The sequence below is a fragment of the Amblyraja radiata genome, chromosome 3 (genome assembly GCF_010909765.2).
Source record: "Amblyraja radiata isolate CabotCenter1 chromosome 3, sAmbRad1.1.pri, whole genome shotgun sequence".
In the NCBI taxonomy this organism is placed as follows: Eukaryota; Metazoa; Chordata; class Chondrichthyes; order Rajiformes; family Rajidae; genus Amblyraja; species Amblyraja radiata.
The window spans coordinates 28,857,674-28,877,702 of NC_045958.1; the positions used below are offsets into that span (position 1 = coordinate 28,857,674).

The 20,029-nt window shown below is 39.6% G+C and overlaps 1 protein-coding gene across 2 annotated transcripts in view; it reads left to right on the top strand.

The window, feature by feature from the left end:
- prdm6 (PR/SET domain 6) overlaps window positions 1-20,029 on the top strand; it is a 228,440-nt gene that overhangs the window by 180,767 nt on the left and 27,644 nt on the right. For both annotated transcript variants that reach the window (XM_033017509.1, XM_033017508.1), the window contains exon 7: window positions 1,385-1,561. In XM_033017509.1, coding sequence (XP_032873400.1) covers window positions 1,385-1,561 — 177 coding nt within the window. The remainder of the gene's footprint in view (window positions 1-1,384; window positions 1,562-20,029) is intronic.

Consider the following 20,029-nt stretch of genomic DNA (forward strand, 5'->3'; position numbering starts at 1 on the left):
TGCAGCTTTATTGCTGTAAGCAATTTTATAAGTAAACTGTAATAGTCAAAGTCAATGCAATAATAATAAAGGATGGATCCAACTGTTAATCACAACACTCCATCTGCATTACATAATTTGAATAAGAGTAGTATGAATATTCCATTACTGAAATGTACTTAAAACCAGATGTGAAAGTTGTGCAAATAATACTAAAATATTGGCTGGAAATGTTTTTAAATATTAAAATGTTAAGAACTGGTTTCAGGGTAAGCTTGCCCTCCAGTGACAATGTGAAGAAGTGAAACATAATACAATTGCTTTGTTTTTAGAAGCAAAATTAAGGTAACAATTGGCCTTAAGAACCTGCTATCCAAGCCCTTAAAATTGCTGGATCTGTACCACTAGGGAATAGCTGAATGCAGCTGCTAAGTGTGTGGCACCAGTTTCTAGTCCTTTCAGGGTAAGAGACAGGTCTCTGTTTCCTCCAACCTCTCCCACCACCTACTTCTTCCCAAAAGAAGATTGAATCAGAAAAATTCAGCAGACAAAATTAGTACTTTCTTCCGAAAACACACTAAAACGCCATATAATAGTCTTTTGATTTTAGAGATACAGTGGAAACACCCTCTTCGGTCCACCGAGTCCATGCCAACCAGCGATCACCTGGACATTAGCACTATCCTACACACTAGTGACAGTTTACAATTTACAGAAGCCAATTAACCTACAAACCATCACGTCTTTGAAGGATGGGAGGAAACCGGATAACCTGGAGAAAACCCATGCAGTCACAGAGAGAATGTACAAACTATAGAGACAGCGCCCATAGTCAGGAACGAATCTGGGTTCCTGGCGTTGTAAGGCAGCAACTCTACCTCTGCACCACTGTGTCACCCTTCTTGTCGTTATTGTCTAGCAGTGGTGTGTCATTTGGAATGTGTTGCACTTCTCAATATTTCAATGACTACTTGAGATCTCCTACTTTCTTCTGATGGAGAGGGCTGATGCCTTTGCAGCTCACCTCGAACTGAATCATATGATTTGATAACCAGTAATATCACTAACTAACCAAACACCTCAAGAATATCACAGTTCAATTTTCATCACACAGGCTGCAGTATGTAAATTCAACTAGTTGCCAAGAGATCACATATTATTATTACAAGCACATGGACCGCATCTGAATAAATGAGATAATTTTAAGTCTGAATATTACTAATAAATTTGGTAACTAAATAACAATAGACATTCCACAAATAAAAGTTACTTTAATGCAAAAGACCACTTTATTGAATTTGAAATTTAATGGACTGTATGTTTTCTTAATTGTATTTGCATAGAACTCATGGCAGAGATCACTTCTAACTCCAATATTATTGAAAACTGATTGGTTGTCTTTCAGGCCTTACCAATGTGGACATTGCTCTCAGTCCTTCTCCCAGCCTTCAGAGTTGAGGAATCACGTAGTAACTCATTCTAGTGACAGACCTTTTAAATGTGGGTACTGTGGACGTGCCTTTGCCGGAGCTACAACATTGAACAATCATATTCGGACACATACAGGGGAAAAACCATTTAAGTAAGTATTCCAAATAAATTAATGCAATTACTTGCTTTTGGTCAAAATTGTCAAGAATTTCCTATGAAGATATTTTTGTGTTGCAAATTTGGTGTTTCAATTATTTACTTTTTGTGGTTGAAAACTACAGAAAATGTGGAAAACAGAAGTCAGATGTTTGAGAAAATATTTTTGCTCCAGTTTATTTACTTTCACTAAATCGACTTAGTAATTTACTAATTATGCCATAAAGAATAATATACCTTTTTTTTCTTTCTGTAGTAATAAGTATCTGGACGTTCTAATGAATGTTATTTTAATCTGTAAGTCACTTTGGTATTTGAGTGTCAATGTTTACTGATAAACGGTGTGGTTTCCTGTCGGTAGTAATGTAGACGTCTAAATTCCCAGGCAGTGACAAAGGTCCATTATTCCCCTGTGGGTTGGGAGATGGTGCGGGTAATAATTCCTCAATAATTAGAATCAGAATCATTTTAATGTAGCGTGTATTCAATCATTTTGAAACTAGTAATACGATATCTTTTGGGTCATGTTTTTTTTTCTCATGAAATAAAGTTTTTTCAAGTTTTAAGGGAATGATTAATCAACACTGCTGATCTATCAAATTACCATCCATACATTGAATTAAAAGACACAGTGTGGAAAACATGACTTTTGGCCCACCTTTTGACCATCGATTACGCATTCACACTAGTTCTATGTTCGTCACACTTGCACAGTTCAATGCTGTCACACTTGTGGCACTTTACAGAGGCCAATTAACCAACACACATTTGGGATGTGGGAGGAAATCGGAGCACCATGGAAACCATGCTGTCACAGGGGAAATGTGCAAACTCCACACAGACGGCACCCAAGGTCAGGATCGATCCCGGGTCTCTAATGCCGTGAGACAGCGTTGTCACTGTCATTAAGTTTTTCCTAATGTGGGCCACGTAGCAGTCTGGGTGGAGCATGGAGTTCTTAGTGTCTAGAAACTGAACCAGAACTTCAGGACACCCTGCCTCACTTTTTTGTTCTGATCAGATTGGGGCGATTAATGGGTCAGTGCCGGGCAGCTCAAAATACAGTTCTAGCTTTGCAGTAGTCTTAGAATAACTCATGCTGATATGCATTGGTAGTCAAAAACAAGCACCATGGGCATTGTGCCACATTCTTTGGCTCATTTAATTTGGAAAATGTTAGCATGCAGATCCAAATGCTAATCTCCAACTGCCCAGCATTAGCTATTTTAATAATATTACCCCCCTGCTAAAAACAACTGAGTTGTTAGTGACAATCAGAAGCTAGGACATTACTTTTGATGGACATGCATCATTCATTTATTTTGTGCCGGATGCAGATTTTCACATGGATTTCCCCATAATGTTTTAATTTTATACTGGAATGAATTTTATATTCTTCATTGTTGGGAGTAACAGTGAAGAATTAAAAAACAGGGGCTAGAAAACCAGACAGTGTTGCATCTTCCTATATAAACCTCTGATCAAATCTTAGGTCGGGCTACAATGCTCTCACTAAAATTGGTGAAAACTTTACATGGAAATAAGATCAATACCCAGATAATGACTAGATATTAGAGAAAACATGGTTTTTGACTCATTGGTTTTGTCATTGGCATTTGAGAGCAGAATAACTTGACCTGAGCAATTTGCTGCTTAAAATGGATGCTCTCTTGTAGCTCAATGGAGTTGAACACTGAGTATCTAACAATTGGATACTTCTCCATTTTGTCTACTTCAAGGTTCTGTACCAGGTTTTTGCTAACTACAAGCAGGCTTTTAATTAACTATTGAACACTTCTCTTTTGAGTGGAGGAGATAAAAAATATCACACTATAGCTGAATCAAAGGTAGTAGGAGCCCCTTCAAACACTGCATCTAATAATGTGCACCATGGTCTGATGAGTTGGAAACTACATATAGGTTTAGATTTATTATTGGAATGTGTACTAAGGTACAGTGAAAAACGTTGTTACATGACTGACTTAATCAGTAAATAGAAAGAATGAAAGGGTGGCGCAGTGGAAGAGTTGCTGCCTTACAGTGCCAGAGACCCAGGTTCGATCCTGGTGATGGGTGCTGTCTGTACAGAATTAGTACATTCTCCTTGTGACTGCATGGGATTTCTCTGGGTGCTCCAGTTTCCTCCCACAATCCAAAGACGTACAAGTTGGTGGGCTAATTGGCTTTGGCAAAAATTGTAAATTGTTCCTAGTATGTGGGATAGTGCTAGTATACAGGGTGATCGCTGGTCAGCGTGGACTCGGCGGGCCGAAGGGCCTGTTTCTGCACTGTATCTCTAAAGTCTAATGTCTGAAGACAAGAATCGCATGCTACCAATGCCGAGTTAGAAACATAGAAACATAGGCAATAGGTGCAGGAGGAGGCCATTCGGCCCTTTGAGCCAGCACCGCCATTCATTGTGATCATGGCTGATCGTCCCCTATCAATAACCCGTGCCTGCCTTCTCCCCATATCTCTTGATTCCTCTAGCCCCTAGAGCTTTATCTAACTCTCTCTTAAATACATCCAATGATTTGGCCTCCACTGCCCTCTGTGGCAGGGAATTCCATAAATTCACAACTCTCTGGGTGAAAAAGTTTTTTCTCACCTCAGTCTTAAATGACCTCCCCTTTATTCTAAGACTGTGGCCCCTGGTTCTGGACTCGCCCAACATTGGGAACATTTTTCCTGCATCTAGCTTGTCCAGTCCTTTTATAATGTTATATGTTTCTATAAGATATCCCCTCATCCTTCTAAACTCCAGTGAATACAAGCCTAGCTTTTTCAATCTTTCCTCATACGACAGTCCCGCCATCCCAGGGATCAATCTCGTGAACCTACGCTGCACTGCCTCAATAACAAGGATGTCGTTCCTCAAATTAGGAGACCAGTTAGGAGTTGTGTGTTGACCTCCAGCCTCATCGTCACCTGCTCCCTGCATCATTTTATTTTGCAGTGGACATTCACCAGATTGTCATCTAGATGGAGCAGATCTATGATGAGGGGAATCTGGACATGCAAGGATTCATTTTCCTTGGAGTGAAGGGGGGCTGAGAGGTACACAAAGTAATGAATATAGTTGGAAACCTTTCCCTATAGTAGAAGTGTTCAAAATGAGGGCATAGGTTTAGGATAAAGGATAAAAGGTTTAGAGGGGAACTGATGAAGATTTTATTCACCCAGAGAGAGAAAGAGAGAGAGAGTGAGAGAGTATTTCATTGTCATAAGTCGCAAAACGGAACAAAGTAATTCTTACTTGCAGCAGCACAACAGAGTATCCTCATAAACACTTGAATCACCAAGACAAGGAAAGCTTTAATGCATAGACACAAAATGCTGGGGTAACTCAGCAGGACCGGCAGCATCTCTGGAGAGAAGGAATGAGTGACGTTTCGGGTCGAGACCCTTCTTCAGACTGAAGTCTCAACCCGAAACATCACACATTCCTCTCCAGAGATGCTGCCTGTTCCACTGGGTTACTCCTGCATTTTGTGCGCAGCTTCGATTTAAACCAGCATCTGCAGTTGTTTCGGATGCAAGCTTTAATGCATTCATGCTCTAATTGAGAGTAGGATAGATGTGTACTTGATGGTCAGTTTGGGCAGGCTGAAGGGTCAGTTTCTATAATGTAGGGCCCATTGACTCTATGCTTCTAATGCCAAATATAATCTATTCAAACATAAAGCATAACATCCTTTTGTTGTTTTGGTTTCTTCTTTCTATCACCTGCTGCCTTGTGCTTCAAACAGAATTGTGATATTGGAAGTTTGAATAGTACATGATGTGCGATGAAGTGCCTTTGTGTGTAATTAAATGCATGCCCTCTTCTTAGTGTTTTGTGCTGTTAGCTCACCTTTCCAAAGGACATTGTGACAATTCTTCCAGTTGAACTAGAAGTCTTCTTCTTCTTGCGTATGGCGTGCACAGCCTAAAGTTGTAGGATAACTTGTACTACTTGATCTTATTTGATTGTGCACGTCAGGTTGATTGCATTCGTCAAAACAGGGCGAACCACGTGAAGGTTACAATCTCCCACTGGAAGTGATAAGGTGTCACATGGATGTCCATGTGAAATCTGGAAAGTGACATTTTGTTGAATTGTAGCATTCCACATAGTGAAAAAAGAAAGACGTTGTGATATATTTAGTCAACCTGGCCACCTGGGCATGATATCTTTCTGTGACATGCATTCTTTAAATTTATATCCCTAGAACACTGAAGCAGATGTGGACCAAGTACATTGTATCCCAAGCATAATAACACTACAAAGCGTATACTGTTTACAATAGTTCCAAAATAAATCACATGAATCATCCAGCAATGTGCCCAGAAAAAAAAAGAATTATTTTAAATTCTAGTTGCAGTCTCTAAAAGCTATATTTTTTCCAGCTGTTAACTGTGCATAATTAGTTGGATTATAAAATGTGGTGCATTTGGTGCAATACTCACTGCCATGAGACCTGGTATTTCAATATCAAGCCTTGAACATTCATCCTTATGCTCACAGGAACATAGAAACTTTAAATTACATTTTAGTTGAGGCCACATAAAGTCATAGTCATTGAGCATTCAACTCATCTCGTCCATACCAACCAAGATGTCTCATTTAAGCAAGCCCACATTCCCCTACACCTTTCCAATGCATGTACCTGTCCAAGTGTCTTTTAAATAATGCTATAGTACCTACCTCAACTACCTCCTCTGACAGTTCTTTTCACATACCTACCACCCTCTGAGTGAAAAAGTTGCTCTCAGGTTGCTATTGAATCTTTCCCCTCCTTAAACCTAAGTCCACTGGTTCTTGATCCCCCTGCCCTGGGTAAAAAGACTCTGCATTCACCCCATCAATTCCCCCTAAACACCTTTTTATACTCATCAACAAGAACACCTGTTTGCCTCTTGCACTCCAAGGAATATTTGGAGTTTTCAAACTATTCCAATAGTCTGGCCTGCCTAAACTCTTCCTATAGCTCAGGCCCTTGAGTCCTGGCAACATTCTTATAAATCTTTCCGACTTAATGACATACAGCAATATAGCCAACATGGACCTAGGTTTGTTACCTGCATCCTCCAGTACTACATATGGCACCAGGAACATAATCCAAAAGTAGTTACTTAAGGAATTCAGCAAACAACCTGTTTGCAATACTAATGCTTCTCACACATCTGCTGGTCCTATGCTGTAAACCTTAAGAAGATTCATGGAAACACTTCAACAAATCTGATTGATTTTACCTAGGTTACTGTGTAAATAGATTTTTGTAATTAATTGAAGAGGTTTTGAGGTCAGAGTGGAAAATAGATTTCTTTTAATCTGAAAACGTTACTTACGAATGACCTTGTTGGCTCTATTTAATTTTTGTCAACACACTATTCTTGTCATTTGTAGGAAAGCATAGTGATGTAACTGAAATTTAGATGTGGCAAAGTCAGTGTAATCTTGCTAAAAGTGACAATGATTTTTTTACTTCTAATCTTAGATACGATATGCATTAAAGTAAAATTCTTGACCAATTTTGGAACAGAAATTGCAAATGCTCACAATCTTATTAATGCCCAAAAGACAATAGGTTTTGTATGTTGACATTTACAAGTGAAAAGCAGAAGTGTACTAATTTAAAACTAACTGCATGGTATAAATCTAAAGGTTTTCAAGCATAAAACCACAATATTTCTTAAAGTAACTTATGGACATTAAGTGGTGCAACACACATCAAGCTGCAGATTTTTCTTCTTAGACCACGTATATTCATCTTTTTTTAATTCTATTGCTCTCATTCTTTGTTGCCTTTTAAATTTCTGTTCATTCCATTTGTTGGGAGATGACATGAAAAAAATGGAGCTCTAGAGACCAATGGAGGTGCTGATGCGCACAGAGAACAAATAGCTTGTTGGTTTCATGGATTTTTTTCAAGGTTTAATAGAAATTATTATTATTATTTTATTTTTTTTAATTTAATTCTTTATTTCGAACAGAATAAAAGAATGAAAAGCAAGTGAATAACAGCATACAAAAAATAAAACAAGAATATTTATAAAGTGTCATAAACAATATCTATAAATAAATGAAATCGTATGTCTCCGAAAAGAAGCAGGAAGAAGCCAAAGCTTATTAATTCCCACCCCTTATTCAACTGCTTGTAATTATCTTATACAAATTTAGCAGCTATATGTAGACCATATGTACACCAGCAGCTATATATACACCAAATTATTTACATTTATACACTAATCAAATATTTACAAAGCCATACAAAAAAGAGAGAAAAAAAAAGAAATGAAAAAACCCTCATATACTATACAGTATCTTAGTCATATATACAACCCATCACCCTATAATCCCCCTTCCCAATACAATCAGTATAACAAATGTCACACTCACAATCACCTATCCTCATCCCAATATCCTTTTAAAAAAGTGTTTTTGTACATCTTTTTAAACTGAAAATTACATTGTGTATTTTTATTGCTACCATAGCTTTGTACTTCCACACCTACTTTTTCCTTTGAAATTAACCCTGATTAGATTTTCATTTGCTTCTTGTACTGAAATTCAACACCTTGCTCACTAATCCCAGTAATAAATTGCCACTGACTCATCAGTGACTAATTTTTAAATTTCACGTAATCTCATCCTTTTGGTTCAGAACCACGAAAGCACCATTGAACCAGATCAGATGATGCATATTGAATTCATTATCACATTATCACCCTTCCTCGTATATTTTTGTCGTCTTTCTTTCTTATGCCATCCATACATGGTAATTCTTTTCCCTACTTTCTGTTATCGAACCTGGAACAAAACAGCAAAAGTGCTAGAGTAACTCAGCGAACCGGGCAGCATCTGTAGAGGGAATGGATAGCCGATGTATCAGTATAGGACCCTTATGAGAATAGTACAACAGAGGAACAGTCCCTTTAGCCCACAATGTCTGTGCCAAACAAAATGCCAAATTAAATATATTTTCTGCTGATTTGAGTTCCACACTATCCCCAGTATAAAACTAACACCCTGTGGCAATGACTAAAGGGCCTGTCCCACTTGCATGCGAAGTTCGCGCTAAGTTCGCGCTAAGTTCGCGCGTGACGTCATTTACGCATAAAAAAGGGGGTTGCTGGCTGTTATTCCATGATCATCATGGAAGAGATGCAGACTGCATTGTTGCAACAGCAACAGAGACTTCTGTTAGCAGCAGCCCTCATGCTTACAAATCAGCTGGGCAGGAGGTGGGCCAACTGAATTTGGGCATCACACGGTGTCGGGCGGTGATGTCATCACGCAACGCCACGCCGTGCGTACGACGTCAAGACGCTGTGTACGACCACAATGAGCCTGCATGCGTACGCGGGCCGACAGGCCGTTGGTGTGTGAAAACTTCGGTCATGCAGGAATTTTGGGGCCCCGCGCGATGTTGGGATCAGCCCCGCACAACTCCATACCCCTCCGTGCATCTAAGTGAGACCGGCCCCGCGCGGCTATACAGTGCCCGTACCCCTCAAGCGACCACGAGGTCGCGTAATTTGCGAGCCAAGGTCGCGTAAGTGGGACAGGCCCTTAAGTTATTCAAAGCTCAGTAGTTGAGCTATAGTGTGTAGATTATGTTTGTGTTGTGTTATGGTATTTCATAGTCAAGCATGGGCAAATGGGACCACCTTAGATGGGGCATCTTGGTCGGCATGGACATGTTAGGCCGAAGAGCCTATTTCCATGCTGTAAGGCTCTATGACTATTCAATGAGTGGCCTGCATCGAACCAGACCTACCAGATCAGATCCAAACCTGTCAGTACAGTGGTTGGAGCCACCTACAGGCAGATGTACAACAAGTTAAATATATACACTGTGAGTCTTCCTTTATGGGATGTCTAATCTACACCATTTAGTATCTTGTGGCTGCTTCTTAGTAAATCCTTTGAGGCTCACATGATCATGTTTCTCGAGTTTCTCTCTTTTAAACCTAACTTTTACAGCAGGGTTTAATTTCTCTGAATAACCATAAACATATGCATTTGGATTTTTTTTAAAAAGAGGTTAATTTATATAAACTAATGCACAGTTCCAGAAAAAATCTGCAGTTCAGAAAAGTCACTTCTGGGGGTTACACATAGAAATCTTTGAAGGACAATGAGTACAGTTTATTAAAACAAATATCACAGAATCCTTAGCCTTCTGGAAAGGAAGGATTCTATTCTTTAAAAAATTAACAAAAGCTTAGAATTATTCAACATTTTTAAAGTAACAAAATATCTCATGGTGCTTTGTAGGATGAGTGGACGGGTGTGTTAAAACCCACTACTGTCAGCACAATGGTGCAGCCCCTACTCCACAGTGCCAGAGACCAGGGTTCAATCCTGACCTCAGGTGCTGTCTGTGTGGAGTTTACACATTCTCCCTGTGACCATGTGGGTTTCCTCTGGTTGCTCCGGTTTCCACCCACATTCTAAAGATGTGCGCATTTGTAGGTTAATTTCCTTCTGTATATTACCCTTAGTATGCAGGAAGGCGATAAGAAAGTAGATAATATATCACTAGTGTGAACGGATGATCAATGATCACTGTGGACTCGCTGGGCCGAAGGGCCTGTTTCCATGCTGTACTTTCATCAAGAAATATATATATATATATATTTAATACTGATCCAAATACTAATGTTATTAGGGCAGGTGACCAAAAGCTTATTCAAAAAATTAGGTTTTACAGTGGAGCTTAAAGGAGAAAAGTGAGGTGGTGATTTGAACATACTGAGGGAGGAATTGTAGAAGATGTAATTTAGAGATGAGTAAAATTTGAAGATTTGAATAAGTTATCAAAAAAAAAGTTTCCATATCAGAAGAGGCAGTATTTGGTGGGCACAGCTTTATGCCCCTGTCCCACTTAGGAAACCTGAACGGAAACCTCTGGAGACTTTGCGCCCCACCCAAGGTTTCCGTGCGGTTCCCGGAGGTACCCGGAGGTTTTTGTCAGTCTCCCTACCTGCTTCCACTACCTGCAACCTCGGGCAACCACCTGCAACCTCCGGGAACCGCACGGAAACCTTGGGTGGGGCGCAAAGTCTCCAGAGGTTTCTGTTCAGGTTTCCTAAGTGGGACAGGGGCAATGGTCACTGGCAAAATAATCTGAAATGCGATTCAGAGATTTGTTTTAATATACCGTGACCTGAAATTGACTGCCTGAAAGGATAAAGAGAATTTTCACGGTAACTCTCAAAAGGGAATTGGTTAAATAGAAAAGGAGGTAATTGCAGAACAGTGGAGAAAGAGCAAAAGAGTGGAATTAATTGGTTATTCCTTCGAAGGGCCACAGCAGCCACTATAGGTTAAATCACCACTTTCACCAATTGGGATCCGACTTTTTGCACTAATACAATGGCAGCTTAGTGAGATCGCATTTATCACTGAAATATTGAATTCTACTGCATCTATGATCACGCAGCAGTGTTAAAAATACTAATGAGAAATCCAATAAGGATGTGCCACCTTAACTCCCTCCATATTCATTCCCAGTTTTGACTGACCAAGCAAAATACCATGTCGTACTCAAGTTTAATGGAGTGAGAAAGAAAATCAGAGAACATCATCTTGCATTTGATTATAGAGCAGTTTCATCTGGAGGATTGTAAGCAGGCGATATAAATTATTACTTTAGTCTCCTGTTGAATAAAAAGAGCTGGGTTGATTGATTATAGACAACTTTAATTATTTATGTACAAAAAAATCTCAATAATCAATAACTAACCGCAGTGGGATTTTCCATCCAGACACAAAGAAAAGGAATCATTAGATATGTTATTTATTTCATTTCCTACTGTTAGTTGTACTTAGTTGTAAACAATTGGCTTAGCTGTTACAGTTAATGGAAATCCCATTGCCAGTTCCCCACTTGATTCAGAATGTAACATTTCTCAAGATAGCTCCTTGGGTGGCAAAAATAATTCTGCATAAAATGCATAATGGTTGAATTTTAACATGTTTTATATCTGTCAGGATAGGGTCTCCGTTATAAATGTTACATTTGCAAATAATGATGTTAAGTAAACGACACCTTTAGCTCATGAATAAAACAGGGACCCTACAATACAACCAGTAACCCAGCTCAGGTATTAAGAAGCATTATAGCAGCAAACTTTAAAATTTCATGCCATTTGGCACTTTAAGTTAACATTAAAGATGTGTCTTGATTCACAGTTACGTGCATACTTTTAATGCTAATGTATACAGATGAATTAAGGGGTGTTTGAAGGTAGTTGACACTATCTGATGAAATGTTGCAACCATATCCATCAGACCAAGGACAATTAGTAAGAGCAATTGTTCCAATCGTATAAGCCTCTCTCTTGAATTCCTGCAAAGTTGTTCCATCTGCTTCAACAGACATTATAGAGACAGCATTATTACTAGCTTTGAAGTCATCGTTTTTCAACCTCTTCCAAGCAAAAATGATGGTCACATGCAATGTATGTGCCACCCGGAAATATCTCAATGCCACGACTAATGCATTGATCACCATTTCACTGAGTAACAACACAAGCATGACATTTTTGTCTAATCTCACTACACTTCTACATTGTTCGATGCACATTGATTAACACCAGCCTTCTTCTCTGGCATTGAGACTTCGTTTATTTAGTTTTAGTTTTTTAGTTTTATACGCCACAGAGTCCTGGTGGGAGCAGTGACTCGGGGAGAGCGGGTCTTCCCATCTCCTCAGTTTGACAAAGCCAAGGGGAAGGAGAGGCGCAGGCTGCTCCAGGAGGAAGTGAGGGCAGCGGTGGAGGAGGAGAGGTCTACCAGATCGGTTGGCTTGAGGCAGCAGGGGGCCTGGACAAGGTGGGAGCAGGCCATGGACCGAAAAGTCACATGGACTGAATTCTGGCAAGCTGAACCACAGCGCATCAAGTTCCTGGTCCAGGCAGTGTACGATGTCCTGCCCAACCCATCAAACCTCTTCATCTGGGGCAAAGCGGAATCTCCAGATTGCCCGCAATGCTCAGGCAAGGGGACGTTGGAACACATCCTGAGCAGCTGCCCAAAGGCTCTTGGGCAGGGCTGGTACACCTGGCGTCACGACCAGGTTCTTAAATCCATTGCAGAAGCCATCAGCACGGGAATCAGCAGCTGCAGACGCGCACGGTCCACCACCCAGATGATCACCTTCGTGAAGGCTGGAGTGCAGCTGCCAAGAACCACAGCAACCAGGAATCCGTCAGGAATCCTGGCGACTGCGCAGAACTGGCAGTTTTCTGTAGACCTGGTGAAACAGCTGAAGTTCCCACAGCACATTGCCACGACCACCCTGAGGCCAGACATCCTCCTGGTCTCAGAGGTGACCAAAAACATAATCTTGTTGGAACTGAAGAAACAATCAACAAAGGCCTCATCCACTGGCACCGGTCTCCCTGTACAAAAGGCAGGGGAGCCTAATATCCTGGCTCACAATTAACCTCTAACTTATATCACCTAAAACCGATTAACCTTTAGTTCAAGTGCTTTTAATGTGATCATGATTTGTGCACATTATCTATCATATTTTCACATCCTAACAACAGTAAAAGTAAATAACTGGCTGAGAATGTAAACACTGCATTAATTACTTTTGCTATTTTTCTGTTGCATCTTGCTGCATTGAAACTTCACTGTGAACTCGTTGCTAACTAAACCTAGGGTGGTCAATGTCTTCTTTACCTCCGGCAGAGTACATTACAGGATGTATATGCTGATATACATGAGACATGGAGAGCTCAAGCATAATATACATAGACTGTTGAAGGGCTCTTGATAAGGTCTCCCTGAAACCTTCAACAAGACATGGTTGTAACCCATTGAGCAGTTAATCATACGGACAACTCTTAGAACCTTAAAATAACAATCACTGTTGACATGCAATATTGCATGGGCACATTACAGTGATCAGAACCAGGAAATTCTGAGCAATTTTTCCCTTCATTATTTAGCAGTACTGACAGCAGCTGTCAGAGATTACCTAATACAGCACAGGCCAACAATTGAAGTCTACATTTTTATTTTGCAGGTGCTTATCACCTTAAATGTGAAATTGTTATCAGTTGCAAATGTCATTATGTTATTATTTTTTTAACTTCAACTCCATGTCCAGGAATCTCAATCCAATTTAAATTATACAACAAAATGGCTCAGGACAGAATATAATGTTCCAATGCAGAACTATTTGGTTAATGCATATTAGCTTGGAATCAAATTTCCTTTTCTGTAATGTGTGCAAATGTAAAGAAGCATCATTAAGATGGGGAACTTTCCACTGTTTGTCCCAGCTTTCCATCTTCTTCAATGCTTTCTACCTAGATTGACTTAGGTTGCAAACAGGAATTGTTCAGAAGTGAAGATAGACACAAAAAGCTGGAGTAACTGAACAGGTGAGGCAGCATCTCTGGAGAAAAGGAACAGGTGACGTTTCGGGTCGAGACCCATCTTCAGGCTGAGAGTCAGGGGAGTGGGAAATGAGAGATATGAAAAAGGACAGAGAGAAAATCTATGAAAGTTATGCAAAAGGACTAATTAAAACCGACTGGATAAATGATAATGAGAATCAAAGGACGGAAGTAAGACAAATTGACATTTTTTGACATCAGGACCTCAATGACTCTGGGAGATCATCAGATGCCAGTTTAATTTGAATTAAAATTGCACTGTGATTATAGTAGAGAGAAAAAACGGTCTCATTAGTCCTATAAATCAATCCTAAGTGGTAGGTCAAGATGAATTACTTAAAAGGATACTATTAAGAGTCTGAAGAAGGGTCTCGACCCAAAACATCACCCGTTCCTTCTCTGTAGAGATGCTGCCTGTCCCAGTGAGTTACTCCAGCATTGGTGTGGCTACCCCCTATTAAGTAACACATGGAACACATGTAGACTTGTCCCTTGGGACTGATTTTATTAACACAATTTCCAGAAATCTCTATCATTGTTTGAGTGTATTTAATGGCTTTGGAAAACTGCAATCTATAATTTTCTTTCATGCCCATTTGGAAACCCGGACTATGGAATGTCAGGAACCACAGCTCCAGATCTCAAGTCATTCCCTTTGTTTAGCTTTACTTCAATCCTTTCATCAATTTAATGTGAGAAAGCCGTAAATGTCAGCAATGCACTATTATTACCGCTTTCACGGAACTATATCAATCTCTTGAAGAAATGTTTTCTTAAAAATATACTGAAGCTTTTGAAAAGACTTTGTTAAAAGCTATGTTTAACATATTTAATGTTAGTGAGTTTTAAATTATGGTCTTTGTGGGCCAATACAAACAGATAGTCACATTCCTTCACATGAACAGAGCCGCTGGGATTTTAGAGTGGGCAAAGGTGACAAACTATATAGCAAGGCGGTTCTAACAACGTAGCGGGCCATCTAAATCCAGCAACATTTCACAACATTTGTTTTATGAATAATATATGTACAAATTAAACCAAATGACCTCAGCGCCTTTTCGAGGCAGTTATGTGTTGTCCAGAATCATAAATCAAAAATATGAAGGCAACTAAACTCAGCTGTGCTTCAATCAACATGTGTTCTTTACTCATTGACCAGATCTCTCAGCAGCGATATCTATTTATCATAATTTACTTGGCACTTCATTCTGGTTTGCATTTTTTGCATGCTCTGCCAAATGTTCTTCAGACATATTAAACATGTAGGGTTGCTTTTGTGAGTGTGCACTCACAACACAAGGTCTTGTTGGGCGTGCCCATGCTGAAACCGTGGGAAACATTCACCACAAGTCTCCATCTTTTAATGGATTGGAAACTTGTGGGGAGACTGCCTGCAGTTTATGAATATATGATCCCCGTCGTTGAGGGCCTGTGCCAAGAGTACAATTCATCTTTTACACTCATAGCTTGCCGCAGAAAAACTGTGAAAAGCCGTGACTGTTTAAAGCCAAATAAATCAACTCACCACTTCTCCTGAAAATATCTGCCTCGGTTACTGAGTTTCCTCCCAATGAGCAGTGGTTTAATCGTCTACCATTTGTTACAATAGAAGAGAAACAACTGAAATTTGGCCACCAAATGACTAAAGAAATCCAGGAAAAATAAATAAACTGAGCTTTGCAACGGTTGCTGTTGCCAAAAATTCAAAGAAGATCAATTTTCTACTGTTTTCATGGCAATTAAGAAAACATTTGTCTGCAAGATTGGCCATTTCCTAGATCCCTGCCTCAGGATATACAAATAGAAACAGGTGAAGAGGATACTTCATCAAATAATGGTCATCTTTCCATATTGGTATTAAATCAGCTGCATAAAGCTTGTCGTTCAGATACATTTGTTATGAGGTCTTGATATGAACGCATTTCTCCAGGACTGGTGTAAAACTGAACCAGACTGCTTGATCCCTCACAGCCCTGACAAAGCTGGAGATCTGACCTTAGACTCCTTCTGTTACAAGTATCATGCACCTCTACTATGGGTGTCAGGGGTTATGGGGAGAAGGTAGGAGAATAGGGTTGAGAGGGAGAGATAAATCAGCTATGATTGAATGGCAGAGTGGACTTGATGGGCCAAATGGCCTAATTCTGCTCCTATCACTTATGAACTACTCTGCTACAAAGACATTTTGTCATATTAATGATGTAGGAGAAAGAATAGTGAGGGCTAATAACTAGAAAATAACTAGTAAACAGGGATGTGAATTGTGCCAATGTGGTGACTGGGAACCGTAGACAAAGCTTTAAAGTAGAGACATGGAATGCAGCAGTGACAGCACCCAAGTTTCAGGAATTTAATGCACCAATCATTATAACAGAAAATTGGATCCACGGTCAACTAAGTTAGACTTGTGGATAGTCATTTTATTCTGTAATCAAGATGTAGTTCGTTACCTAATTACCTGTAAGTCTTTCTGTGACTTCCATTCTGGAATCAACACCTAGTTTTACTGTTAATCAGGTTTCTGTGCAATCTTGTCAGCTGAGAATGTAAACACTGTGCCAAACTCGTGCACTGGAGATCAGCTTTGACTGGTCTCCTGGTGCGCACCAGCTTTAATAACTCGCCCGTTACTTCCAAAACCAACTCTGCCTGGCCTTTCCAATTGCTCCTACATTCCTTTGCTATCTCCAGACTTGATTGGACTCGTACTCTCATGTTTGGCCTCCCAACTTTTACTGTTAGTAAACCAGCCTCCGAAAAATTATCCCTGTATCCAATTCTGCAGCAAACCATGCTCACCAAATCCTACTTATCTCTGGATTGAATCTTTTGTACACCTGAGCAAAATGTAGGACATTTAAGGCCATTTTACCGACTGAGGAAGTAATCATTGATGCTATGACAAGTCCCTCTGCTGTAAGTTATGTCTATGTCAGCCATTTTCTGTTGAGATAGACCAAAATGGTATTGAACAAATGAGCTAGAAGGATATTCTGAGTAATGATGGAAGTGAAGAGTTGGTTTGCCAGTGGAGATAGCTATGTCGGGTTGTCTCCCATAGTTAAGGGACATGCTTAAATTATCAATGGCTTAGTTGATAAATATTCAGCAGACCAGCAGTAGCTGTTGAAAAGAAAACAGTTAAACAGAGAAAGTTTATTTTTCCATTGATCCTACTGAGTGTAACCAACATTTTCTGTTTTAATTTGTTGTTATTTCATGGGCATGGCTTGGATATTCTGAGTTATGATGAACATATTAGGGACCACGTTTTATCATTGCACAGTGAGGAGATAATGCTTTAGGGTGCATTAACACCTCCCAATCAGTCCACTGGTCAGGCAGGTTTGAGAAATGCAAAGCCATCTCTGTCAAACAGGCATTGGCGGGTTAAGGTTACTGGCTACAGCTATAATAAAACTCCTCTGGAAAATGATAGCTCTAGAACATAGAGCATGGATTAGTACAGCATAGAAACTGGTCCTTCAGCCCACAATGTCTGTGCCAAACATAATGCCAATCCTTATCTGCCGGCACGTAATCCATATCCCTCCATTACATAGAACCATGTGCTTATCAAAAAGTCTCTTAATTACCACTGTTGTATCTAGCTCCACCACCAACCCGGCAGCATGTTCCAGACATTCACCACACTCTGTGTAAAGAAACATTCTGCACATCTCCTTTAACCTCTCACCTTAAAGCTTTGCCTTCTAGTATTTGATATTTTCATCCTGCGAAATAGGTTCTGACTGTCTACACTATCTATGCCTCTCATAATTGTATATACTTCTATCAAGTCACTCCGTAACCTTCCCGCAACTCCCCACAACCTTCGGTGTTCCAGAGGAAACAATCCAATTCTGTCCAGCTTTTCTCTCTAGCTAATACCTTCTAAACCAGGTATCATTCTGGTAAACCACCTCTGCATGCTTTCTAAAGCCTCCACATCCTTCCTGTAATGGAGCAACCAGACCTGCATACAACACTCCAAATGTGGCCATAAGCAATGTCCCATGAACCTACACTATGGCTTCCTGACCCTTATATTCAACATTCCAATATATATCAACTGTACAACAACATGGGATAGTGAGAGAAGGTACAACATGGGACTGAGGTGCAGTGAAGCCGTCACTTTACAAAGTCGGGGTGGTGATCAGTGATGTCCCGGCACTGTTGCAGAAGTAATTTGATACCAGCCCATCTGACAAGAAATGTGATGGTTACCCTCAAGTTCAAGTTCATGTTCAAGTTCACAATTATTGTCACATGCACCAATTGGTACAGTGAAATTTGAGTTGCCATACAGCCATACAAATAAATAGAACACAATACACAATTGCATTCTCTAAAGAGAACCAGGCAGTTGAACAGGAGATAAAGTTGGGAGGAGCTGATCCTATTTGGGATATTACAGGAGATATTGACTTACTAATATCACCTCAAAACGGTGCAACCAAAGACCGACTGAAAATAATTGTGGCAGAATTTAACATCTTGGATATGAATCAGAAAAGGAAAATCAAATAGGTAACTTTATGATCTTAAAAGGGACGGCAGGAACGAGGACGGATCCATTGCCTTCAGGGACTCAGAACGGGAGTCAAGGTCAAGACAGTGTGAAATCAGAGGTACAAAGAGAGTGGATTAAGTAGCAACCAAAGTAGAGATTGGTGTCATTGTAATCATGTTATCCATGATGTACCAAATGATTCCTATTACTAGAGTAGCTGCTCATTATTGAGGTTGATGTTTTGGTGTGTTGGAATATCCAATTCAGTCTACAGAATTATGTAAATAATCAAGTTGAAACTAAAATTGCATTTTTAATGGTTTAATGGTTCAAACTGAATCTGTATATAGTTGGAGAGTTCTATGATTTCATTTATAATTTTATAATTCTATCTATGAAAACAGTAAATGTTTTGTATTAGTTTATTTGTTATTGAAGGAGTATTAATGATGGGTATTTAAGTGTAAGAGTGCCTTTAAGCAATGAGAGTCCCATGTTATATGACTTTTGATAGATCATTGTACTTGGTATTACAGTTAGTTGAGAGTTTCCAGCCTTCAATAAAGGATGTTATGTGTTTAGATTTACATTTGTAATTTACCGTTGAAAGTAGCAACACAAAGGTGCCTGCAGAAAATATCAAGTATGATCCCATTTCTGTGCTACTTTTATGTCCAAATCACACTTTATACTTGATTTGTGATTGGCACTAATTGAATTTTCAGGTGCTGTGTTGCATTTAATAAATGATTACAATTTTAGAATTTGGAGAGTGCGTGATGGAAGGCAGTGATTTTAACAACAGCTTCAGTGCCTAATCAGTTTTCAGATAAATGCTCAGCACTGCACTAATGTGTCATCAGCACTTTGATAACGCCTCCAAGGGGATAGCATTGCACACATGCACTAATGAATAAAACACAAATCTTTGTGCGAACAATGCTCTTGGGCTCATTTCATTGAACAGGTTCATTTGATACATTTGACAAGATGTCATTTGACAAGATTCGATTCCACAATGCTGTAATTCTGAAGATGATTAGACTGTTAACTCATCCGAACTAGATTTTGCAAAACAGCAGTTGTTCTAAGTAGGTAATGATATTCAGTTTCCAATAAGTAATTAATTAACCGTCATCCTAGACCCCCCCACTAAGAGTCCTTACTTTACTTTCCACAATGGCTTAGTAACTTTTGAAATTCATACGTGTTATATACTATATTTAAGGCTATATTTAAGAGGGAGTTAGATGTGGCCCTTGTGGCTAAAGGGATCATGCGGTATGGAGAGAAGGCGGGTACAGGATACCAAGTTGGATGATCAGCCATGATCATATTAAATGGCGGTGTAGACGCGAAGGGCCGAATGGCCTACTCCTGCACCTATTTTCTATGTTTCTATGTTTCTATGTGTTCCAGTTTTTACTGTAAATCCAGCCAACAACAAATCTTTCTCATCTGCAGAGTAAAAGAAAAGGAATATATTTCACTAGTATCTACATGGCATTATATTTTCAGAAGAAGAATAAAACTTCATGTTAATTG